Genomic DNA, 25,126 nt, shown 5'->3' on the forward strand with positions numbered 1-25,126 from the left:
TAGTGCTGAGTGGTGTTCCTCGCAGGAGGGGCGGGTACCTGGGCCGGCTTAGTTATCCGGCTGAATGTACATCTGGCGCTGGGTCAACACCTGGGAGAGCTCCCTCTGCAACTGCTTATACTTTTGGTTGTCAGGAATAGCATCAATAGATCTAAAGAGAGCAGGTGTGGAAACGGAAAGGGGGTGGGGAAAGCAAAGGAGGAGAAAGAATAGGTCAGGGAAGCCCAGAACGAACGAGAGAAACCAAAGGAAGCTGCTGGGAGACGCCCAGAGCAAGCTAGAGAAGGAACAGCAGGCAGAGAAAATCGGGGGGGGGGGGGGAGCAGAGCTGCAGGTCAGAGATGCAGCAAGGGACAGTCCCACTAAATGGGGGGGGGGGCTTTACCAAGAAGCCCCTCCCAATTCAGAACAGAGGAAGAACAGCATGGCATGGCATGTGGGGAGCAAGCTACCCTGCGCCACCAAGCTGCTTTTGTGGCACGCCTCCTCCTCCAGGGGAATCGGAACTCAAGTTCTGCAGAGAAGGGAGGTGAGGACTGCACTGAATCCTAACTGCCCTCGCTATCCAGCTCTGAACACTTTTCCTGGGGCATCCGCTGGCGTCAGGTGATTATGATGCTGTACTTTGTGCTACCACAGTCTGGTGGGGATTTGTCTTGCCTTAGTCACTTTTGGTATGTAAAGCTCCCTGGATTTATCCAAAGAAAACAAGGCCTCCCAAAGATTCCCAATCTCCCCCCCTCCCCCCCACCGGGGCCAGGGAGTTGTCCGGGTGAACAGAGCTAAAGGGATCCAGCAGGTGTGAGAATCTGCGAGGAGTAAGAAATTAAGCAGGCCTCACAAAGGGATGGGGGACTTTATCAGGTCACCCAAAGATCCATTCTCTGAAAGGGAACTTGGTGTTATAGGCAGACGAATGGGGTGAAAGGGGGGGGGGCTTATTAGGCTTGAGTGCTCCAGTGTGGTTCGAAGTGGCCGAACCGCACTGGAGCGCCCAGCCCCATCATAAACTACTTGGAGGGACCACTAGAAGGCCACGGCCTGCTCATTACCTCAGCCCATTGACGATGTCCTTCGTTTTTCCAAAATAGATCTCGTTCAACGTACTTCTGATTTTGTTCTCCATGTCCTAAACAGAAAGGGGAGGGGGAGGTCAGTTCAAGGCCCCTTCGTTTGGCCACAGTTTGTTCCAAAGGAGCGCACGGCAAGGCCCGCTGGGGACTTCAAGGTCAGCAGGGGATGGGGTGGTATCCCACGCCATCCCCGAGGGGGAAGGAGGGTCTTGCAAGAGGGGGAGCTGGCGGGTAGAGAGATTCCGCTAAGCCAAAGCCAAGGAGTTGGCCCCGCTCCAGACGCCAAAGGGACCCCGAGCTCCCCAGGCACACCAGTCGCTGCCAGTTGCCAACTGGGGCTGCACATGGCCCCTTCTGTGCGGGAACCGCCAAGGCACAGAGCAAGCCTATCACAAACGAGAGGAAGGGGGAAGAAGCCCTAGAATGTGTGGCAGGGGGCACCTCTTTGCAGGTTCTCATCTCGTCCACAAGAGGGCAGCAGCCATCCATAACAACCCCCCCCCCCTTTAGCCAAGGACCTCCTTGCCAGGGCTCTTCCCTTCCCCACTTTAGACTTCAAACTGCACACAGACTCAGGAGCTTGCAGCACTTTGGGTCCTATTATTGGGGCAGGCCCACTCCGTCCCAGTGGCTCCTTGCAAGACGTGAGGAGACCAGCTGTGGTGTGAACCATTTTGCAGGCTGCCCTTTGGTGCCAGGACACGGAGGTCCTGAGGAGACCTGCTGGATGTGCGGAAGTTCTACTGCCCCCCCTGGGCTGATCTACACCTTTCTCTTCTCTTCCAGTGATTGAGGCAGACACAACACACAGGCCCGCTTCCCACCAGGGTGCCCACCCCTTGGGAAAGAGATCTTTCAATCAAGGGAATTGACCCAGGTAGCTGTCCTTTTTGCTAGAGAGTCAGGTGCCCAATTCCCTCAATGCCCCCCCTCCCCCGAGAGCAATGGGGGGGGATCAATGGGGAAGGAATCCACCTCTGTGCAGTTCCTGGGTGGGAAAGGGGCGGCTGGGCTGGCGCTTAGGAGCCAGATATTCTCCCGAAGTCCTGAAGCCCTTCGGGCCGGGGTGCCAGCCACAGAGTCGGAGGCCACTTACCTCTACCAAACGGCCGATGTTGGCTATGTGGGGCGAGGAGTCGCTCACAGTCTCGTCTTTCTCCATCTGGAGGAGGAAGGGAAGGCGAGAAGGGAGGGCCCGTTAGGAGAGAAGCGGCAAGCGGTCACAAAGCGGGACGGAGGAGCGGCAGAGGCTTTACACAAACCGGACGGCTGGCCAGATGCCAAGCCAGGTCGCCCGCGAGCGGCAAGCCCCCCCTCAGAGACCCCGCAGACCTCAACCCACACATTCCCCCCAGCGGAGTGACGCCCCCCCGACCTGTCTGGTGAGGCTGCCCCCGAGGTTCATTGTGCCAGAGCCGGTTTTGTTCGTCTGCAGCCACAGCATGACTGTGGAGGTCAGCTTGTAGTGGGCAGTGCGGCCGCTGGATTTCTCCTGGAAGAAAGGGAAGGTGTTGCAAAGAAGAGAAACCGGACAATTCTACAAGGAGGCCGGGGGGGGGGGGCAGACCAGGCCTCGGCCTCTTCCGAACCTTCTGGAGCCTCTCTGTGCCTCCCCCGACAGTCCTGTCTGCCATCCTGCTGCACCCACCCCTCCGGGCCTCAGCGCTGCACCATGGTTCTCTCACCCACCGTTTTATTCACTCAGTGGTCCTGCCAGGCGGGGGGGGGGGGAGTTAAGCCATTTAAGAGTCCCGCTGGAGTGAGGGGGTTCGTGCCCCACCTGGCTGGGTACAGCACTCACAAAGGACAAGCATCCGTGAGCATTCAGAGACTCACCCCCCCCCCCCACCGCCCTAGCATTGCATTTACTACCTAATTAGGCAGAGGGATCTGCAGGATGAAAATTATAAGAAGCCAGCCAGACACTGGCCAGAAAAGAACATAATTTTCAGGCCTTTGGGGAACTTTTTGGTCACTGCTCCAACTTATCTTTCTCCAAAGTACTCCAGGGAGCCTTCCAAAATTAACAGGAGGCACGGGGCAGGGGGAGGGAGGGCGGAAAAGGAGAGGGGGAAGAGAATTTACAGGCCCAACACAATATTGCATTGTTCACCCCCCTAGCACCTGTGCTCATTAGCTGCCCGGAATTCAAGCAGGAGTTGGAGGTGGGAGACCCCCTCCCCGCTCAGGAACCATCAGCTGCTGCCCCCCCCGGCCTCCCCACCAGCCAGGCTGTACCTGAACTTCCACCACGTGGATGGAATCCCAGCACCCCTTAATCTTCTTTGATCCGTCGCCAGCTTTCTTAATGAGAATCACGCCTGCAAATCCGTGATCCAGATCCCAGAGGTAGACGGAGGAAACACCTCCTTCAAAATACCTGCAGCAAGGAGACAAAACTCCGTCTCATTAGATAAAAAAGAGCACAGGGGACGTCATTCTCTCCCGGTTTCCAAGCACAGCTCCCCCCCCAAGCAGAATGCGCACAAAACAGCCGTCTGTCGGGAACACACAATACGGTTCTGAGTGGCGAATTCCCCTTTCTAGAAACACACCTTCCTTCTGTTCTCCCAGGGGCCAATGATGCACTTCCCAGGTGTAAGGGCTCTCCCTGCTCAGGCAGAAGCGTGGGGAGAGGGGGGATTGCTCGGTTCCCAAAAGGCCTGAGACCAGGGCGACCCAGGAACTCTCCTCCAGACAAACTGGGGGATCTCACCATGAAGGGCCCTGCCTTCCCAGGTCAGACGGGCACCCACTGGAGAAAGTGACACATAGTCATGCCCACATTCTGCCCGCAAGAAGGCTTTCTGGCCAGGTAGCCTTCTGCCAAGGCAGTGAGGGTCCCCTTCTCCTGATTTTTTGTGCCCTACCTTCCCAGGAAAGGGGAAACACATCCCTCACTCCCTGCTTTTGGAATCAAGGTAGGAGTCCAGGGGCGCCTTTCAGACCAACAAAGTTTTATTCTCTCCCTGATTTCGGATCCTCCTCTGTTAACTTTGGGTCTTTGCGCTGCCTTGTCCTGATCCCATCTGGAGGACAGGAGACTGTAGAGTTAAATATGTTAATATCCTGTTATGGGTCATTATCTGCCGGCTTAATTGACTTGTATTGACGGCTTTGATTATTCTGTTTTTAGACTTCATCCGGAAGCCTCTTTTCAAAGCCTTTGCAGGAAAGGGCCATGTACAGTCGCAATGTACATTCTGCACAATGTATACCGGAGGTCCCAGAATGTAACGGGGGGGGGGGGGGGGACTGTGCAAGTGCAAAATTAAGTTATTAAGTTATTTCAGCCTGGGGCAACCAGGCAGCTCTTGGCTATTTTCGGGGCCTGTCTGCAGAACCTTCCATCGAGCACGTGAGGGGCGGTGCCTCAACTGCTTTGCCTCCTGAAGCGCCCCTCTGGGAGTGAAAAGGACTTCACTAATTCCCTAGCATCTTCCTGGGGACCACTACTGCCAGTCAAAGCCCTCAAAGGCCAGCCTGGGCCACCTCGGTGGTGGGGCTGCTGCCCCTTCCGTGGGGGAGGCAGGAGGGAAGAGCCAGGGCCCTGTTCAGGCTGCTTCCAAGTCTGGTGTGACCATGCCTTCCTAGCTTTAAACTCACCCCCGACTTGAACAAGGCATAGCAAGAAGAAGCCCCACGTCACATCTGAAAAAGATAGTCCAAAGCAAATTCCCTCTGCACTAGCTGCAGAATTCCACTTCGAACGTTGCACAACCCCACCGGCTCCAATTAATGGCAACAAGCTGTTAAAAGAGCGCGCTAGAAATCCGGCTGAAACTTAAAACGGTGTTTTATAGTCGGGTCCCTCCGAAGCCCCTTGTCACGGCCACGGAGCGGGGCTGGCGGATTCCTTCTCCTTGCGCCGTTCCCAGCGAGGCGGCCTAATTAAGACTAAAGGGAACCGAGGTCTGCGGCTGGTTCGGCCGTCTTCCTTTTGTGAAGACAGGATATTTTGATTTATTGCAGACGGCAAACAAGCGGAAAGCCCAACGTCCGCAGAAACCGAGTCCCACGCCTGGGCTTAAATGTTCCCACACCTGGCAGCCTGCTGTAGCATTGATGCGCACCGGACGACGGCGGGGGGGGGGGGGGAAGCGAGATCCAACTGCAAGCACTGCCGTCTCCCCGGGGGCTGCAGAGCACTCTTGTGTAAGGCTGCCTGGCAGACAGACAGAGCGGCCCCCACACCTGCGCTTCTGCTGAGCCAGGTTACACCGCGGACACAAGTTCTCTCCCTCCTCGCGCACGCGCATGCGCATGCGGAGGCTGCCTGAAAAGCGCCTGAGTGAGCCTGGCTTGCGAGAAGGAAGGCACCTTGCTCCGTAGTCCAGCACACGCTGCAGCCCTTGAGAAGCCGGATTTGTATCAGCCTGCGCTCCTTAGCAAGGGAGAAGGGCAAAGCAGCCGCATCCTGGAGAGGCTCCATGAAAGGGCCGTAAAAGAAAGGTCCACAAAGAACAGACCAGGGAATCGGCCACCTCCCGTGTGTCTCCGGGGCACTGTGTGTGTGTTCCAAAATATCTGGAAACTTCTGGATTGGCCCAAATGGACACCGGGACTGTGGCCTTCATCCCCCACCTGTTCCACGAGTCCTTCGTTGGGCATCAAGCCTTCAGCCACCAGCCTCAGGGCTGAAGAGTGCCCCCAGCACCTCTGCATGAGTCACTGCTCTGGCTTCTTGATCTTCCAGGAAACCCAGGCAGTGGGCTCCCAAGAGGGAAGAAACCTCTGCTGTCAGGAGTTTGTGAAACAACTCCAATTACACATTTTACCAGCTCTCTTGGAGCCCGAGATGTTAATTGGGGGGGGGGGAGCAAGGGCAGGGGCTTTTCTTTTGCTTTTTTAAAATTCTTACCTTCTGTACTTTTTGATCTTCATGACATGAATCAAGGGTGAAAAAAGCTCCAATTTTTATGCGCTTCGCATTTACGAGATTTTACATAAAGACTTTTGCCGGTATATTTTTTAAGAACGTGCTAAACTGTCGTCCGAAACCACACGAAGCCCCTGGAGAATCTTTCCCGCCAGAACTAACAAGCTCACACATGGAAACACTCGAAAGCACCTTTGGACTGTTAATGAATCAAGTCGAGTATTAATATTGTTTTAAATACTAACATGCTATTTGAAGCCAGTTGAAAGTTAGCCGTTAAGGGGGGGGGGGGGAGGCAGAGAACAAGGAAAAACAGCCGAGTTCTGCCCTGCAGTTCAAAGGTACTCCGGGGCTCAAGTCAGGATGAAGCCGGAGCTGGAAGACTTGCCTGCTCTTTCCTCCCCCAAAGCTACGGCTGGACAGACCTCGGCTCTGCCCAGGGGAGTTGGCCTCAAAGTGGGGAGGCACAGCGGAAAACACCAGCCATGAACGGTGACCGGAGCGGCAAACATCCTGTGCTTTTTTTAAAGGAATAAAGTGGCAAGATCCGTATCTGGGCAAATTCTGTTCCAGGTAAAGGGGATACACAAAGCCCTGTGCTGCTTCTTCCATTGCACAAGATAGACCACAGGGCTTTCTCCCAAACCCTAAACTCACAAGAACGCAACAGCAGCCCTGCCAGACAACCAGATGTCCTCGGAAGGCCAACAAGGAGACCCCCAAGTCAAAGCCCACTGCTCCAGGCAAGCCTCCCCTCTCCACTACCCCCCCTTTCAAGCTTTCCAACCTAGTGGCCACAACTTGCACATGTGTGCATGAACCTGCCTTCTACTGCCTATCCATCAAGGTCAGTCTCGTCCGCTCTCCCTCCAGGGTCTCAGACAGGGCTCTCCCTCCAGGGTCTCAGGCAGGGGTCTTCCCCATCACTTCCTCTCTGGTCCTTTTAACCGGAGATGGTGGAGACTGAGCCTGGGACTTTCTGCATGTCAAGCAGATGCCCAGCCCCCAAGACCAATGAGCAACTGCTTGAAGGCAGGACAATGGTGCCACAGCCAGTGGACATCTTAGGGATCCGTCTCTCTCAGGCCTCCAAGAGATTCCAGGAGGTTGAATCTACAGGCACCTACCTATCTGTTGGCAGGAGTGAGGTATGGCCTCAGACCACAAGCAAGCTACATCAGGCAGCCCCATGCCATGTGTTTAAAAAACAACAACACTGCAGCATACGTGCAGAGCTCCAAGGGCCACTCTGCAAAACACAAAAGATGGCAACAGCTTGCAGGAAAGGGGGGTGGGGGCTGTAGCTGCCTTGGGTCCAGCTGTTCTTCACCGCAGACTGTCCCAAAACAGTGCCTGTGGGTTCCATACAGGTATTAGACACATTCCTTCCAGCACACACGCAGGTGCAAGAATCCCTCAAGCAAACATACCAATCGGGTTAGGTATGCACACCCTCCATGCCAGGTACACTTAGACAGCACATCTGGTCAGCAGCTGGGAGGCCTAGGCGGTAAGGAGAGGCAGTCAGCCCCTGCCCCAGACCAGGGTGCGGGGGATACAAAGGGTAGATTCAGTAGTCAGAGACTGCTAGAAACAGAACCCCCCTCCCCCTGGCCAGTAGCTACACAATGGGAAGATGCACCTCTGAGATCTCCCCCTGCAATCTGAGTGGATTCTCCAGTCCCCTCCTTGGGGCCAGGTGTGGTCAGCCTTCAACAGAACTAGAATCTGAGAGACCCAGGTTGGAATCCCCTCTTCTGCCACGGAAGCCTGCTGGGTCAAAATCCAGACATTGCACCCAGACTCAGGAAAAGGCTGCAAGCCGCTGGAGGAACCCACTCTGAGCAGGACGGAGATCCAAGGAGTTGCCAGGAGGGCAGATGCAGGTATGGAGAAGAGGCAGTACCACCCCCTCCCCCAAACGCAGCTCTAGCTCCAGGTTTTAGCATTGCGTAGAAAGCAGCTGTTTCAAATTCAGAGCATTCAGCTAGCAAAAACACACCAAGGGCCAGCAATTTCAGAACTGCGCAGGAATCCTGTACTGAGAGGCCCCCTTATGCTAAGACCACAGGCTGTGTAAACTCCACTGGAAATGAATTTTAAAATCCTAAATTTTGCAGTACTGAAGAAGAGCTTTTTTTTTAATACTCTGCTTTTCACTACCTGGAGGAGATCCAAAGCAGTTTACAAACACCTTTCCCTTCTTCTCCCCGCAACAGGCACACCGTGAGGTCGATGAGTCTGAGAGAGCTCACAGGGAACAGCTCTGCACAAACAGCCCAAGGTCACCCAGCTGGCTGCATGTGGAGGAGGAGTGGGGAATCAAACCCAGCTGTCAAGAAGAAGAGGACTGGGGATAGGAGTCCTGTGCTAGGCATGCATACCTGCCCACATGAGACCTCTGAGCCCTCTTCCCTCTTGCTTCAAACAACCTTTGGCAACAGGTGTGCACGAGGATGAGCCAAAGGAGTATGGCAGCCAGGATGACCGGGTGGAAGGGCCACAGGAAGGCTGGCCCGGGGCAGAGGATGAAGATGGGGCTCCTGATTCTGTTCAAGATGCCTTGCCCTGAAACCCGGGAAGGCCAGTTTTGTTTGTGGTGATCCTGCAGTGAAGGAACCCTGTGTGCATTCATCTTGCCAGGCCAGAAGCAGACTCCGGGAGCTTCCACACACACAGAAATGGGGCCATCTGGAGTTCTTGTTCTCCTGCTGCTCCCCTCTCCTGACCTCCAGAACACACATTCAGCCTTCGCATCTGAAAAGTCTTGTTTGTGGTTGCTCTTAGTAACATGCCTGTTACCCCTCTGGCATAAACAGAACAGCACGGAACTATTTTGGGGACGCTTTTTCGAGCACTACTTACAACACATCCCCTGAACGGCAGGATGTTTAGATATCCCGGTTGCCGGGCGGCCGACTGCACACAGGCCCACACAGCACCTGCTCCGCGCAGCCACAGAAGGAGCCCTGCGGCGAGGGACCCACGGAATCTGCCCACGGCATGGCAGCCCAGCCACAAAGCAGCTGCTGCTGTTCAGAATTAGGCCACCACAAAGGGAGCGGCTCCCGGGGTCCTCAACAGAAGGCCGCGCTGCTGCTCTTGAAGAGGCTAGGGGGACAGCTGGGAGGACGGGCTGCAGAACTGGACTTCTAATGTCTCAGCAGTTCCCTTCTGAGGCAGCCAGTTTGGCCTCCTGGAAGCCCCCATCTTGCTGGTCTCTAAGGGGCCACCAGGCCTGAATCTCACTGTTCTGCTCTTTGGGGCCAACTTGGGCCTCTCCTGAAGTTCAGCTGAACGACGTGGCACCAGGGTCGTCGTGGGGGTGCCAACTACCAGCTCCCTTCTCTCCAGCCCTGTTCCCTCCACTCTGAAGCCCCGGGCAATGACCAGGAGGCCGTCCAGCCTGCAGAACTGCAGGGGGGCTTCCGGCCACTGGGAAGGACCCTCAGGTTGTAAGCATCTACAGAACTGCTGCTACTTTTGCTGCAAATGCAAATGCCCAGTGAAAGGAACAGCAGGGGAGGCTGCCACCCTCCAGGTGGGGAACTGAAGACTTCCCAGAATGACAACAGATTGACAGACCACAGAGATCAGCTCTCTGGGAGAAAACAGCTGCATGTGTGTGTGTGTGGGGGGGGAACCCTATATCTTAATTCCACCCCCCCCCCACACACACACCTTGGCACACACAAAGCGCGCACTTTAAACATGGGCTGCCAAACTGGAAGACGAAACCTGAGGAAATCACCTCTGACTGCGGCCTGCTGAAGAGTAAACGCCTGTTATTCCAAGACATTCCAAACCCGCAGCAGCAGGTTGCTTCCTGAAGCTTACGGCTGGCTGACATTTTAGCAAAGGTCCATCTGCAATTCCATGGCTGGGGGGAGACTAGAGGGTCACACTAGGAAGACCAAAACCCAATTCCTTTGACAGGAAAAAATATATATATATATATACACAACCACGTCCTTCTATTGAAAGCGAGCTGCAAAAATTCAAGAAGGGGGCAGACAAAAGCAAGGAAGAGGTATGTCTTCACCCACTAGAGTAGCAGGCTCTAAGCTATTAAGAAGAGCTCATGGGCCTTCTCTCAGCTGCTCCCACCCCAAAAAACTCCCCAAAAGAACATGCAACGGACGACTTCCAACGTACAAGTCTCTGTACTGGTCAAAGGCATTGTTTGCCTCCATCTCCAGTTTGCGCAGGCGAGCAGATGGCATGGCACCGTCTTCCAGAGGGGGGTCATACTTGTTGCTCCAGGGTGATCTGCATGGGAGAGAGAGAAGACATGACACCAGTGGGAGTTACCTTTCAACCAGAAAACTTGCTCTGTCCAGTGGGGAAGGTGTTGCAGTGCTAGAAAAGGGCCTTGTATCATTAGCAGGATAGGAGAAGGTGGACCAGGAGAGAACGCACTACAGGGGGCATCTAAGCAGGTTCTCCTGCCACTTTAAACAACAGCCATCCAAGTCTGGAGCAGGCTGAGCAAGTGTTCAAGGTCCACCGCCCCCCCCTCCCCCCGCTCTTTAACAAGGTGGGCTTGATTTAATTGTGGTTAGCAGATCTCTTCCGCAGAGCGCAGGGAATGGAATTTCAGAGCAACGCAACCATACGCTAAAGCTGTTCTGGCTAGCAGAACACGTCCTTCCCCTCCAACTCTTTTTTAAAGGAGACAGAGTGCTAGCTGCAGCAGTAATTTTATCCGCAAGAAATTCATAACATTGCCCCCCCAAAAAACTGTTTTTATAGCAGACAAGCACTCAAAACACATTTAAGGACTTAAATAGGAGGCTGTTTTGAAGAAAGACAGATGGACGGGCCCCGCTGGAGTTTCGAGAGTGGGACGCCTGACTTCCCTGCACCAGAGAATCGTTTCTTTTCCAAGCAAACAGGTTTTCTAACTGAGCTGCTGGCACCGACTCCCACCCATAAGGATTCCATTTAAGGAAAGTGATCAAAAGCAAGGATAAGAACCTGAGGAGAAAGTCAAGGGGCCTGGGAGGTTTATATGAGGGGGGGGAAGGGGGCTGTCTTGGCTCCCCAAGCAGTGCCAAAGGGAAACCGTTCCCAGCTACGATTATTGATAAGCCCTTAACCCCTCCCACCTCCCCAAAAGCACCCTTCAGCCACAAACTGAGTGAGGGGGCCAAGCGCTCAAGAGCCAAATGTGCAAACCAAACGCCAGGACGAGGGCGGAAACCTCCACTCCTCAAACGGAGCTGCTGCTCTGTGCAGGTGGAGGGACAGCCACTCACCTGTACGAGTCTCCATCTCTGTTGTAGTCACACAGCAGGTAGTCCTTCCCCACCACCTTGTCACGGGCAATCTTCAAAGGCTGGTCAACTGAAGACAGGAGATCTTCACAGAGGCTCGGGACCTAAGAAGTGGGAAAGTCAAAACATGGTCTTGTGAAAGTGCTCTGCGGGCATCACCTCGGTCTCCTGGAACTAAAAGATGCGCCTGGCCCACAGAAGAAATACAGCCCACTGTGGATCAGAACTGCAAGATGCTTGCTTAGCTGCCTCCTCACTTTACCAACCAGTGAGAAAGTTTTGCCAGGAGTGGAGCAAAATTCAATGTTTTCTGGAAATTTTGAAGACATGGGGGGAAATTCTTGGGAAAAACATTTTGTGAATAATGGTAACATGTGCAATATTCACTTTATTAAACCAAATTTCCCATAACGCAAATGCATCATTTATCATTAAGCAAACATATACCTTTTTACATGTTTATGCAATGGAGTAGTATTAAGGCACGTGTTCTACATGCATAACTGCCAGTACTCCCAATACGAAGGGGAATGGCTAAGCCTTATCCTAAGCCAACCTGTGTCTTAAGTCTCCAGCATCTGCTTGGATTCTCTTTGACTCCCCTATTCAGACTGACAGCCTAGCCTCTCCTTGGCCTGACGCAGGCACGGGTCCTCCTCACCTGTCGCACCAACACTTAAGAGCTCGCATTCACACGCATACCCGGGTCTGGTGCCAGATTTACCATTCCAGCACTGGAGAAAATAATTTATTCTCCTAGAATTTTAGGGAGCGTTCTCCTTCCCAGCCACTTCAATTCCTGCAGTTGAATTAACTGGCTACGTTCTGGCTTTCTCGCTGCAGGGTCAGCTTAGCGCACTCGCTAGTTTTAATGGCCATGGGGAATTGCTGGGTCCAGATACTTACAGTAGACCATGTCCCTGGCCATCCACAGGTGGTTGGTTATGGCTGCCTTGGACCCTCCAGAGAAAACTCTTCTTTCCACGCAACCCAGCACTGCTGAGAACTCAGAAATATCGACACTGCAGGCCACGGGGCTGGTGTGGACCCAGAAGATGGACCATGTGAGAGCGCGCGTGTGTGTGTGGGGGGGGGGTCAGCCTCCACTTCTACCATCAACGATACATACATTTTAAACACAAGAGCAGTGGTCTGCTTCAGATCTCTTACAGCAACGGTAGTCAACCTGTGGTCCTCCAGATGTTCATGGACTACAATTCCCATGACCCCTGCCAGCAAACACGTTTGCTGGCAGGGGCTCATGGGAATTGTAGTCCATGAACATCTGGAGGACCACAGGCTAACTACCCCTGTTTCACCGCATAAATGACACAATAGTGTTTCCACGTGAACTGCGTGAACACGTGCTTATTCTGCACTGCATCACAGCAATGGTTCCCTCCCACACCGTTACAGCACAAAGCGTACACACACACACACACAGACACACACGCCACCTCTCCAACAAACTCAGATCTCACTCCACGGCCACTGGTGTGGTCTCAAAGCTAAATGCATACATAGTCACGATCTCTGCTTCTTGCCAATTTAGGCCTGTAAAGTGACTGCTAAGGTGGGGAGAGAGGGAGAAGAGAAAAAGTGGTAAATATTTATAACAGTGGAAATCCAAGAGCTGCAAAGAGAATACGCTGCCCATGAACGGCAACTTAATTTTTTCCACTAGCTCATGCTCTGGGTGGAGTTTAATATAGTTTCCAGGCTTCCTGCCAAACATTACCATGCTGGTTAAATTCCTTTTTTTCCTCTCCTTTAAAGCCACATTTACCTGATCTGTGTGCCGTTCCTTCAAGGGAGGACCATCGCAGAAACCTCGCTGTCCAAATTTCACAAGCGCAGCAAAGGCCTTATGGCATTTATTAGACGACAAAGAGAAGCCTTTTTATCCTCGCCAGACACAATGTTTTTACCCTTCCTCAACTGAGGTTAGGCATGGCTCTCCCCCCATGCGTCCTCAGTTCTGTTCTCACGGCCGCTTTCCCTGTTCGGCTGAGAGCGCATGACCAAGTCAAGGTCACCTTCTGAGCTCTTTGATCAGGTGATGATTAGAACTCAGGTCTCCCCAGTCCTAGCCCAGGACTCAAAGCACTACATGATGGTGGTGCATACCTAAGGGTTGGCTCTCACCTCTAGCTGGGAATGGAGGAAAAAATAAACAACACAACTCAAGTGAGCCATAAGTTCCCCAAGGCTCTCCAGGCTGCAGAGAAATCTCCTTAGCCAAAGGAGCCTTGAAGCCCCACAATGAAGCGAGGATCTGTGGGGGGCAGTGATTCACCAGAGTGCACTGGTGGGCCCAAGACCACCGCCAAACGCAAGAGACAAGTCTCTCAGAGAGCAGGGGGTTTTGTTCCTTAAGAAGGGCTATGTATGAATGGGCCTTCTATCTGAATCTGGGTTGCCAAGGACCAGGGAGCACAGCTGCGCACAAAGAGGAAGACAAATTGAAAGGACAAGGCTGCCATCTTGTCGAACAAGGAATCCGTTGTCCTTTGGAAACGCTAATCTGGCGGGATTCAGTGAACCAGGTATTGGAACAAAGTTTTAATTAAAAATAAACCGTCTTTCCTACCACCGGGACAAGCGGTCACCTGTGCACTGGGAGAAACCCTACACCGCCCGGAGCAGCCAGCCAAACGCTTCCTTCCTGCAGGGCTGCTTGCGAGGTAGGAGGCTGACCAACTAATTTTAACCCTTTGGGTATGAGCGAGTCACGATTAGACGGGCAGCAGGGCCAGGTAATTTCAAAGTCCTAAGAACTGGACTGAAAACGGTGTGCCTTTGTTTTTTTTTTTGTCTGAAAAGTAAAACGTCAACTTTTTGTTTACGGGAGACGTGGAGGAGATCCAGTGTCTGGAAGTTATTCCTACTCTTAAGTTTCCTACTCGTAAGGCTACCTTAGGACACCAAGTGCTGAGGGGGAGCCCTGGGCGACATCCCTGCTTGCTGGCTTCTTGGAGGCCCCCCCCTGTCTGGACACCTGCATCCCACCATCCCCTCTCTGTCCTGGGCCCCACTTGGTGGAACGAGCTCCCAGGGGAGATCCGGCCCTGACAGAGCTGGTGCAGTTCTGCAGGGGCTGCACAAGGGAGCTCTGCTGCCAAGCATGTGAGGCCAATGAAACTGACAACTGCTATGGGGCCCTCCAGAAGTCATCCATCCCCCCCCCCATTTGACCAACCTGCAGGCTTAATGTTGAACTGATAAGCAAATACTAAATGTTCTTTATTATGGACATTAGTTTTGCCCCATTGGGGAAACTGACGGATGCCGTGACCACGCGGCACCTGTATTACTGGGTTTATGTTCATTATTATTATTATTATTAATAATAATAATAATAATAATAATAATAATAATAATAATAATAATAATAATAATAATAATAATAATAATAATAATAATTTATGTTCTCTGTGAACCGCCCTGAGCCCCACCCAAGGGAGGGCAGTATAGAAATGTAAGAAATAAATAAAACTGATTATATTTTGATCATCCTCACTCAGAATTTTGAAGGCCAAAATCTGGCTCTCTTCAAGGGGCAGAGACTCACACGGACCACTCTGAAGGGACCATTTCTCCCTAAACGGGTCCACACCGAAGACACGAATTTGCTTCTGGAAACAGCCATTGTGGTCCCCACCAGCAGCAGCCCCAGACGGGACTGCGAGGATGGTGGGAGACCAACACAGCCAGGCCGCTGTGGCACTGTAAGAACGGAGCTATGAAGCAACAATACGAAATACGAACTGAATAGGCCACAAAGGGGGTCCCAAGACGGACCACGGAAGGCAGCCTCCTCTGGAAAGAAGACTTCTGGCAGCGGAGCCACCTGGGGCTTTAGCCGCATTTCACGGCTTGACAAGCGCGGGCTCCCGCTTGAATTCTTGCCGGACTGATGTCACCGTAGGGAAGTGAAAAACCAGGGCCTGAAAGCCACTTGGAGGCCGGAGCCGACGGGAGCCAGCCAGCAGCTCCAACCCCACAAATCACAGCGGCACCTGCCATGCGAGCCCTGCAGCTCATAAGGGTTGGCTGCAATTCTACTGAGTCATCCGAGAGGATGTCAAAATGTCTTCTTGCGCGCAGAAAGCAGGGCCAGCCCAACGGATGTTGTGGCAAAGATGGAGCACCGGGGTGGCCCTGGCTCCTGAGCACAACGCAAAGTTCACTCGTCTGGTACGGCCAGCAACAACCCTCCACGGTCATGTCAAAGCGCTCGTCCTCTGGTGCCCCCAAAGCCTGAACTCAGATTTCTTAAACGTCCCTGTGAGCAAGCCCCGCAGTTTCTCCTCTCCCCTCTGCCACTTAGGATGGCCTGGAAATCCGAAAATACACCGGGCTGCAAAAACTAACCTTCCAAGTTCCAGTCAGAGTGACAGAACACAGTTGTGAGCAAACATCTGTCAACACCCTCCTCCCACGGGCTCCCTGCTTGCCATGGATGTCACTCCCCGGAAGCCGTGCTTGATGGGAATCGGCACGCTTAGCAAGAGCCACGGCCAAACTGGGCAGTTCCGGTTTCTTCACGGACAAGGCCGGCTCTGGCATGGCCACCCTGCACTTCACGTCAAAGGCCCAGCTTACGTGCCCAGGGGAACCATGGGGCAGAGCTGCTCCTGGTGCAGACTGCAATGCTTTAAGCGCAGGGAAAACACCCCATGGAGAGAGAGAGAGCACAGAGCATCCAGGAGAAGCAGGGGCCAAGCCTGAAATGGCACAAGTCAGGAACAACTTTCTCGCAGAAGTATGCACTGGGCATGAACTACGCAGCCACTACTCTGGACAAAGGTTTATGCTCTTCCAAAAAGAAAGAAGCAGCAGTGTGTCACTACGCTCACCTGACAGTCAACACAACCTTCCCTGACACCCAAGCTTGGCACCTAAGTTGCCCCTAGCCAGGAGGATATTTTCTGTGCGAATCAGGCCCAGCCAATGATAACAGGATATGACACATGCGTGTGAGTCGACCCACCCTGCATTCATCCTTGTGACCCCTCCCGTGCCTCTGGAAACGGGCAACATTCCTCCATGCCAAGAGGTTCTGGCTTAGGAAACTCTCATTAAGATCCTTGTCACAGTGCCCACAAAGGGGGGGAGGGGCTTAAAGTTTGGAGCAGGGTCACGTCCAACAGATTAAGGTGTCTCTGCAGCCAAGCCCCCCCCCAAACACACAGCTGCCTCCACTGGTTCAAAAAAGGGCCTGGCAACCCATTCCAAACATCCCAATGCTAATCTTGCCTAAACTCAACATATTCCCATTTACAGCCAGGCTTGCTGAGTGGAAAACTGGCTCACGCCGAGGGGGTAATTGGCGAGTTGTGCCAAGTCCCCTCATGTCAGCCAAGCAATCCCCACCGAGGAGTCTCCGGGGCTGCTTGAAACATTAAGCACGGCAAAGCACACCGTGACCGGCACACTCAGCGTCCTCCTGAAGGGACGCCAAGTCCATAAAGGCCGCCCTTTTGAACCCACAGAGCCATCGCAGCCGCCGTCCCCCCCCCACATCGAGGTGTCCAGTCAGGCAGGACAGAGAGGCCAGCCCAGTGGCCCCAGGCACGGCTGCAGCGGCTGAGACGGATTCCCCCATCTGTCCCCACAGCCAGACAGCACGAATCCAAACGGCAAAGTCAAACGCTCTCTCTCTCTCTCTCTCACACACACATGCAGAGTTTAAGACCCCCCCCCCCCCGCACAGCACAGTCAGTCTTACCCAGGAGTAAGCATTTAATCAAGGCACATACAGCACCACGTACAGGGCCCAACTCCACAGGAGCACAGGACATGAACCAGTGGATCACATTTGAGCGTGGCAACAGGATGCGGATCCCATGCAGGCAAGGGGGGTGGGGGGGGTGGGATGCCCTGTCCACGGATGCCCTGGCTTCCCACGTGCAAACTCTGCTCCGCTTGAGCCCGTGTCTCCCTAAAAGCCACCCCCACCTCCAGTCTCCCCCCCCCCAGCACCCTCGCCTGCGTTGCCAAGCCCTTCCCCGTTGGCAAACCATTTGTCACCCGTTTCTGAGCACTGTTTCCTGCCAAGGTGAATCACCAGCGGCCTCGACCGGCTCCTTTCAGGGAGGCCGGTGACTGACAAGGGCTCTAATGGACTCTAATTACCGGCTCTGCCGCCTGAAGCAGCAACAACAGCTGTGGGTGAGAGGCCGAGCCACGCCAGCCCGCTAATGAACTGAGGAAGTGTTTGGGGCAGACGAAGGGCGCTGACCCAGAGAGGGCCTCCCCACCAGGCCCTTTCGCTCACGTTCAAGTCGGGGCAATCTTCCCTGCTGCTGTCAGCAAAACGGAATGCCGCACGCTCAACTCCTCACCCCACGGCGGCTGGGGGGGGAGGGGGGGGATTAAGCACGAAGCAGCTCAAAGAGGGCCTGCTTCGTCTGGCTCCACCAGTCCAGCCCTGAGGGGGGCTTAATCGGGTTCTAACTTGGTGAAGGGAAATCTGGAGATGGAGGGAGAGAGGCTCCTAGATCTTAATGGGTGCTAGTTTGCTCTGGCCGCCACCAAAGACCTCGTTCTGTGTTTTAAAAGGTTTGAACGTCTTTCTTTCCACACCTTTGCAATTTTTGCTGTTTGCTTCGGAGACCTTGAAGGGTAAAGGTGTGCAGAAGGTTTTCAAAGACAGACTTCAACAAAGGCCACATGCCCTTTCCATAGCCTTGAGGACGGCAGAAATCTCTCAGCTCTCGGAGGTCACAAGCCATTTCTTTCTGCTCCAGACAGACGTGAACCTTGCCATGGGTCAACGTTGCACATTCCCACCATCCCTCACACAGGACACCAAGACGTATGAAAGTCTTCCAAAACACACCAGTTAGCCGTGACACACCAACGAAAGTGCCTGAACAAACTGGAGTTAAGTTTCCTGCCCAACAACTAGATTTCTCAGTCGGAGTTAAGCCCTGGTGAAGAACGCTGGCAGCGAGGCAGCGAGGCCACCTCATGACTAAGCAGCGGCCCCTTGTAAACTTCTGCTTTTCATCTCAGCCCAGGGGAGGCCAAGCGGGCACACGCTCAACTCTCTACCAGGTTTGTTCCTGCTGACATGATCGGGCTCAGTCCTAAACCAAAACAAAATTGCCTTGACCACAGTTTAGCACGGTGTCCGAACTGCCAAACCATCATTTTAAACCAGCTTGATCTGTAATCGGCTTAGACGCCTGGTCTGCAAACCACGATTTCAGCCAGCCAGGCTTTGGCACAAGGTCCAGCAAACTACAGCTTCCTTTTAAGAGGCCACTGAACCTAAAGAATCAACTGCTGGGCACAAGGAGAACAACGCAAGCAGACAAGCAGCGATGCTCCACTTGCCAGAAGCCCAGCCAAGATTATTCGTTTATTGTATGACGTGTCTGGAGTATAGCCAGGAGATCCTACAATTTTTGGATTGTCTGGCGGCCGGGTGTTCAGAGGCGGCTTGTCACTGCCCGCATCTGCATCAGGACCCTAGCAGTCCTCTGAGGTCTCCCATCCAAATGCTAACCAAGGCCTGTCCTGCTTAAGTGCCGAGATCAGGAGTGCCTGGGCTACCCAGGTCAGGTCGGACCAGCCTTCCTCAACTTTTTTACTGTTGAGAAATCTCTGAAACATCCTTTAGGCTCACAGAAACCCCAGAACTGGCAGGATCTTGCAGAATAGGGTTGGGAAGCACAGCTGTGGACACCCCCAACCTGGGCCCCTCCTCTTCCCACCCCCCCCCTCCAGGCCCATCACTGATCACTGAGGGGGGGCAGTTGACTGACCATGTATCATGTCATATCCTCTGATAAATGTTGAACACATTTAAAAATATATTCAAAATTAATTCACTCCCACCCATTCAGGAAACCATTCTGGACCCTAAAATCATCAGACGATGATTCTGGTCCATTCCTGAAGCCAGGTCAGCACCCACCATGGCTTGAGAATGACACCTGCATTCAACTAGACCATTCCACTCACCAAATCGATCAGATCGCTGAGGTTCTTCTCAATCTGCTGGGGAGGCAGACGCCTCATCAGATCCAAGGCACAATCCAGCTGCTGGTCACTCTGGGGGGAAGAGAGAGGCAAGTTGAGGCACTCACAAGAAGCAGAGTACAAGCATGTCGGGCTGCGTGGTTCAGAATCAGACGGCCGGTCCAGTTAGCCCAGCACTGTGAACTCTCCCACAGAGGGGTCTACCCTCAGCAGGGGCAACCGGCTGGGCGTTGTAGTTAAGAGGGGAGGCTTCCGATCTCGCGAGCCGGTTTTGATCCCCCACTCCTCCTCCACACGCAGCCAGCTGGGTGACCTTGGGACAGCCCTGTCAGAGTTGCTGGGAATGTGGCCTGCCGTGGCACCCTCAAAATGATTCCGGCTGACCTTATCAGGAAAAACAGAGATGCCATATTTATGAATAGAAGCGGAAAGGAAAACAGGCAGAACGAAAGGACTCGGCTGGAGAGAAGCACGCACTGCGGGAAGCGTTCTGGAATCTGCCATCTGCGTGTGCCCCTTCCTCGCTCAACGGGGAAGAGCCCCAAGCCCTTTTGCACACTGTTCTCAGCACCCCGGCTGTCAGGAGCCAAGACCACGCAGGGCCCCATCCATCACCAGCCAACAGTGTCAGCGCTTGCTGCTTTGCTGGAGCCTGAAACGCTAGCCGTGGACAGAATCTCTGGTATGAATTCTTCAGAGGTCACAGCACTGCCAGAGCGCCATGCGTGAAAACTCCCAGGCAGACAATGGAAGACTTGGGATGTTGACCCAAAGAAGTACCAAACCGGCTTTCAAACACCTTTCCCTTCCTCTCCCCACAAGAGACACCTGGGAGGTAGGTGGTGCTGAGAGAACTCTAAGAGAACTGAGAATCAAGCCCAGCTCTCCAGCGCTCTCCAGCCGCCACTCTTAACCACTACGCCATGCTACCAAATGCCTGGGCAAGTCCTCATTCCAGCTAGCTCAATATTGCCTAGCCATGGCCTTGCTGCCCCCTTTCCCACCTGCGCGCCACACTTGCAGGGAACCATCTAGCTTTCTGCACAGTGCCTGGGTTAACGACCAAAGCAGACCCACAGTATCTACTCAAGGAAGAAAAGAGAAGCTTTTCCCAGGTTAAGCAGCAGCCAAAACGTTTTAGAGATGGAAAACCAGAGCTTGCTTGATTTTGAGATTCTCAGAGTGACACCAAACATCAGTATCTCTGAGCGGCCAGGGACTTTGAGGACCAGGAGCTTTTCCAGGCCTCTCTGCAGGACTGCAGCCACCCAGGGAATTCTAGCACCACCACCTCACCACAGGTCTCTGAAGGGCCGGAGGAAAGGCACCATGTAACAAAAGCAGAGCTGAACGGAGCAACTGAGCAATATGGAAGGCGACCAGCAGAAGCTATTTGGTGTGCAGAAGTTGAGTGCTTTTGTTTTAGCACAGAGGCAGGGATCCATTTCACTCTCTCCTCTTCTCCTCCCTTCGGGGGGCTGCGAGGCTTGTTTAGTTTGGCCGGCGAACACGCAGCTCTCGCTGCTAACCTCGGAAAGGGGATCCTTCTGACCACATATTGTCATTGCCTCCCACCGCTTCTTACACATCTCTGTAACAAGCCCACAAATGCAAGGTCAGGCTCTCAACTCTGGGATCGTGGGAACCCTTCAGAAGATGGTCCCCTGCAGCAGCGCCAGATGGAAGGGTTCAGCGGGAGGGGAAAGGGGGTGGGGAGAGGCACTGGGACGCACTGGCGATTTCCGCTAAGCACTTTCCTCTGACTCAGAGGTTGGACTGAGAGACGGAGACGTCAACACACCTCCTCGGAGACCGCTGGTCCAGTGCTACCCAGCTGGATCACAAGCAGGTCAACTGCAAGTCGGTCCAAAGCTTGAGCACATTTTTGTGTAAGCTACCTAGGAGCTTCTCGGAGACTGAAACCCAGACTTTCAAGGCCCGAGGCCTCAGCACCTCTTCCTCAAACCAGAGAACGTGTTGTTCAGCTCACAATTTGCTCCTACGGTCTTTTGTTTCCAGGAAGCCCATGCGGCACAGGTCAAGAAAATCAAGGCTGGACATCAAGGGCCTGCCTCTACTGCTAGCTCTCAGGATGGCCTTGGGGTCCGCTAGCCAGATTAGAGTCCAGAGAGCCACAAGCTTCTGAGAGTCAGAGCTCCCTTCTTAAGATACAAACTGACCTGCATCTGATGAATGGAGATTTGACTCTTGAGCGTTTCCACACCCTAAAAATCTTGCTGTGCTCTTTTGCCGCAAACCAGCACGGCTACCTTCTGAAACTATCTTTGTGTGCCACGAGAACAACGTTTGAGCCCAGTGGCACCTTAAAGGCCAACAAGGTTTAACTCTGGGTATGAATTTGCGTGCGCATTTCATTTGCTTTGGTTACCCGGAAGAGATTCTCGCTTGCTAAAGGTGATCCAACAAATGGTTACGCACACAATTGGGGCAACAACTAGACGTCTCATCTTGCCATCTCCCGGAAACCTAAGCATGCACTCGCGCATGCCAGACTTCTACCAGTTTCCTCCAGGAGAGGATTCTCGCAGAGGAGAGGAGAGCACTAAATGAACTTTTTATTACAATCCCAGCCTCTTATGATCTCCTAATCCTGGAGTGGCTGGAAGTCAGTGAGGCTTTGCCAAAGTAAACTCCTTTATTAGGTCCCTTGCTAAGAGGTTTCGCTTGCCACAAATTCTCCTCTTCGGCATGCGTCTTGTTACAGCAGAGCAGCCCACAGCACATGCGTGCGCACACAGATAAGCATGTACATCTCCCTTCTTCTATATCCCAGAGGACTACAATTCACAGGTTACGGGCTTTAAATTCACCTCCCTGTAAACAAAAAATGACGTCAGCATCAGCAAGGCTGTTCATAGGGGCAATACAGAAGGCAGAAGGGAATGCAAAAGCCTCTAAGTGTCCCAAGACACCTGAGTCAACAGAACTGGAAGAGTCCAAAGACCATAGGGGCACAGCTCGCTAAATCCCAGACACCACGTCACCACAGAGGCTGGTATTTTAGCCATGGTTTCATTGTTGTGTCTACTGACCTTTCTCGGCCTAAATGCAAAGCTTATTTATCATTTTGTGATCAGCTGTGATTGGTGGATCCCGCCGCAAAAACTGCAGAGAGAAAAATCAGGGCAAGCAGCATCCTTCACAGCTGCCACCCTAGCGCCACTGCATTCCCACCCTGCTCTTCTTTCAAGGAGCCATTGTCCGTGCATCTCTCCTTTCCTTCTCACCTCGTAACAGGCTCTGGCGCTTGCAAGGTAAGAGACCACCTGATGTGGTGTGCCGTTGCCTGCCTGCTCTGTGGACCAACTCCAAGGACTTTTAGCCCAGTCCAACACAAGCAGCCTCATAGGACGACTCTGAGCCGAAGGGTTCGGGAGGAGGGAGAAAGTTCCCTCATGCACCAGGCATAATTGGCTTTTAATTGATAAACTTGTATGATGTCTGCTTCCATTGTCCTCACGACTGAAATTAGTTTCAGTGGAGCAACTGGCACATTTCAGGACTTCTCCTTGAGCAAGGCTGACCTCATTGTGCTTCTTTAGCCAGGGGCTCTTCTCAGACATCGCCAGCTATTTTCAAAAAGCCAGAATATTAGTGTTTTATTAAACAGCTGCACCCTTGGACTATATCAAAGCTGAAGAGGGGGGGGGGTCAGATGACCAAGTCATTTGGCAGATGAAAGGGACGGGGGGTGGGGGGGGGAGAGAGATTGCTTCATCTATTAGGAGGACTTCGCCATGCTCTGGCACAAACAACAAACGCCCTAATTCTACACAAAGGAAATTTAAAATCTGTACTCAGAATGAGTGATGCAAAAGCGGCAGGCAGCCTGCAGAAGCCAGGATATGCAGCAGCCTTTTAAGAAAGGAGAGCAGGAAGGAAACAGCAGCAGCAGTATTGCCAGTTGGTTCTGGGCACAAAAGAAGCTGAACGCAGTAAGAATTAGGCAGATGCCACAGAAGCAGGGGGGAGGGGGGTCCCTGCCTCCGCCGGTGGGGGACATAACACCTCGGGAACCCCTACTAAATAGGATCTCTTGCCTGCCTGGTGTCTTAGAGGAACCTCATCTGTCGACAAAAAGAAACCATTTGTGCAGTTCTGCTCTCCTCAAGTGACATGAAGCAGAAAGCCATCCCACCCGAGGGACTTCCTTTGAAACCGGAATACGATTCAAGAATGGAACCAGTTTCTCCCTCCCTCCCCACCATACCAACCACTATAGCACAATGCCCTCTGGACGTCTTGTTGGCATGGGGGAAAGGCTCCGATCTGCAAACACCTGCAACGTTGACTCTTCAGAGAGCAATGGAGAAGCAAACCCTGGGCCTTCTGACTCTTTGGCTTGGCATCAGATAGGTCTACTTCGGAGGCTCCGCTCAGCCACTGGCATGAAAGCAGCGGGGGGGGGGAGAGAAGACAAGTAGCCTGAACCCATGGATGTCCCTGGGAAACCACCAGGAAGGTTATCGCAAAAGTCTTGACTGCCGCACCCTCCTGAGCATACAGAACCTTGTGCTGCATCAGTGATTCACAGGCCAAATACCCAAATCCATGCCTGTGCACTGGCAAGCCCCACGTTGCCTATGCTCAAGAGTCAACACTCTCACAAAGACGGGGAATGAAGGTCACCAAGCCACTACGAGCTGCAAGAGGGGCCAGGAGGGCCAGGCACAGGTGGCTCTCTTCTTGATGCAAGTCCAGCTTCACCAAATTTCACAACTACCTCACAGCTCTCTGCCTAAGATTTGTGGCTGCAGCTCCCTTGGCAATGCTGCCTTTCTCCACTTCCAGTAAAAAGCAGGGCTTGCCTTTCCAGCCGCCGGCACACACAGGATGCAGCGAGAGCAGAGCACAAAAGCCACGGGCGCCAGCCCTCCTGACACTCAAAATAGAAAGTATGGACCAACGCAGAAAGCTAAAGCAGGGAAACTCAGGTAGCCTTTCAGCGGATCAGTTTCCGACTCAGTAACACGGTCAGCTTTTTTTATTACTACTATTAAAAAAACAGGGTGGGAGGCACCTTAGAGACCGGCCAGGGAGGCTTTATTTACAGTGCCTTTCAATCACTCACAGGCAGCTTCTCAACAGCCAAGAGGAAGTACAGCTTAAGAGAGCCAGCCTACCATGAAAGCGGCAGACCAGGAACTGCGAGGCCGCCCGACAAAATGGAAGGCCTTTTGGAGGCCCCTGAGGGTTCCGAGTCCTCTTACAAGGGCCTGAGAAGCCGCATTTTGTTTGGACCAAGGCTCAGCCCCAAAACCTACGTGCAACGCTGGGACTCAGCCTGGGGAGTGGAGGTCTGACACGAGTTTCTCAGGGAACGATATATCCAGCAGCAGCACAGATCAGGGATCGGCCGCCAAGGCCACAACGCACATGGCTCCCAGGCCTACTTGAGCCACACCCACACTTCAGGGCCTCATTATTACCAACTAGAACTGTAGCTTCTTATGCCCACCATAGAGCCTCCACTGTGGCCGTGTAGCAGTTAACCCCTTCCACAGTAACTCAGTGCCCTTACTCAACGTTCTGTAATTGAATGGAGGAGTGCATGTCCAGTGTCACCTTGAAGGCCAACAAAGTTTCATCCTGGGAAAAGGATTTTGCGTGTATGCTCAGAATTTGTTGGTGAGCTCCTGCATGGTGCAGGAGGTTAGACTAGATGACCCTGGAGGTCCCTTCCAACTCTCTTATTCTGACGGTGTCCCTGGACTCACACTTTGTTCTATTGCTTCAAACAAACATGGCGACCCACAGCTCAAAAGCAGGTCTCCAAGGGCACAGAATGCCTGCCTACAGCAGTCTGAAGGCCCTGATCCCCTGGGGCTCCAGCTCTCAGCTGGACTGAACTGCCCAGTTCCTACCACCCTGTAAATGATTCCCTT

The 25,126-nt window shown here is 53.2% G+C and overlaps 1 protein-coding gene across 2 annotated transcripts in view; it reads right to left on the reverse strand.

Moving 5' to 3' along the window:
• The window catches only part of CAPZB (capping actin protein of muscle Z-line subunit beta), a 31,444-nt gene that overhangs the window by 2,199 nt on the left and 4,119 nt on the right, over positions 1-25,126 (reverse strand). The window contains exons 2-9 of one of the 2 annotated variants that reach the window (XM_077311666.1): positions 19,203-19,292; positions 11,211-11,332; positions 10,108-10,221; positions 3,312-3,453; positions 2,449-2,565; positions 2,170-2,235; positions 1,053-1,129; positions 39-151 (exon numbers count right to left, since the gene is read on the reverse strand). In XM_077311666.1, coding sequence (XP_077167781.1) covers positions 49-151; positions 1,053-1,129; positions 2,170-2,235; positions 2,449-2,565; positions 3,312-3,453; positions 10,108-10,221; positions 11,211-11,332; positions 19,203-19,292 — 831 coding nt within the window. In that variant the 3' untranslated portion in view covers positions 39-48. The remainder of the gene's footprint in view (positions 1-38; positions 152-1,052; positions 1,130-2,169; positions 2,236-2,448; positions 2,566-3,311; positions 3,454-10,107; positions 10,222-11,210; positions 11,333-19,202; positions 19,293-25,126) is intronic. The other variant, XM_077311667.1, reaches the window with a different exon arrangement.

The sequence above is a fragment of the Paroedura picta genome, chromosome 15 (genome assembly GCF_049243985.1).
Source record: "Paroedura picta isolate Pp20150507F chromosome 15, Ppicta_v3.0, whole genome shotgun sequence".
NCBI lineage: Eukaryota > Metazoa > Chordata > Lepidosauria > Squamata > Gekkonidae > Paroedura > Paroedura picta.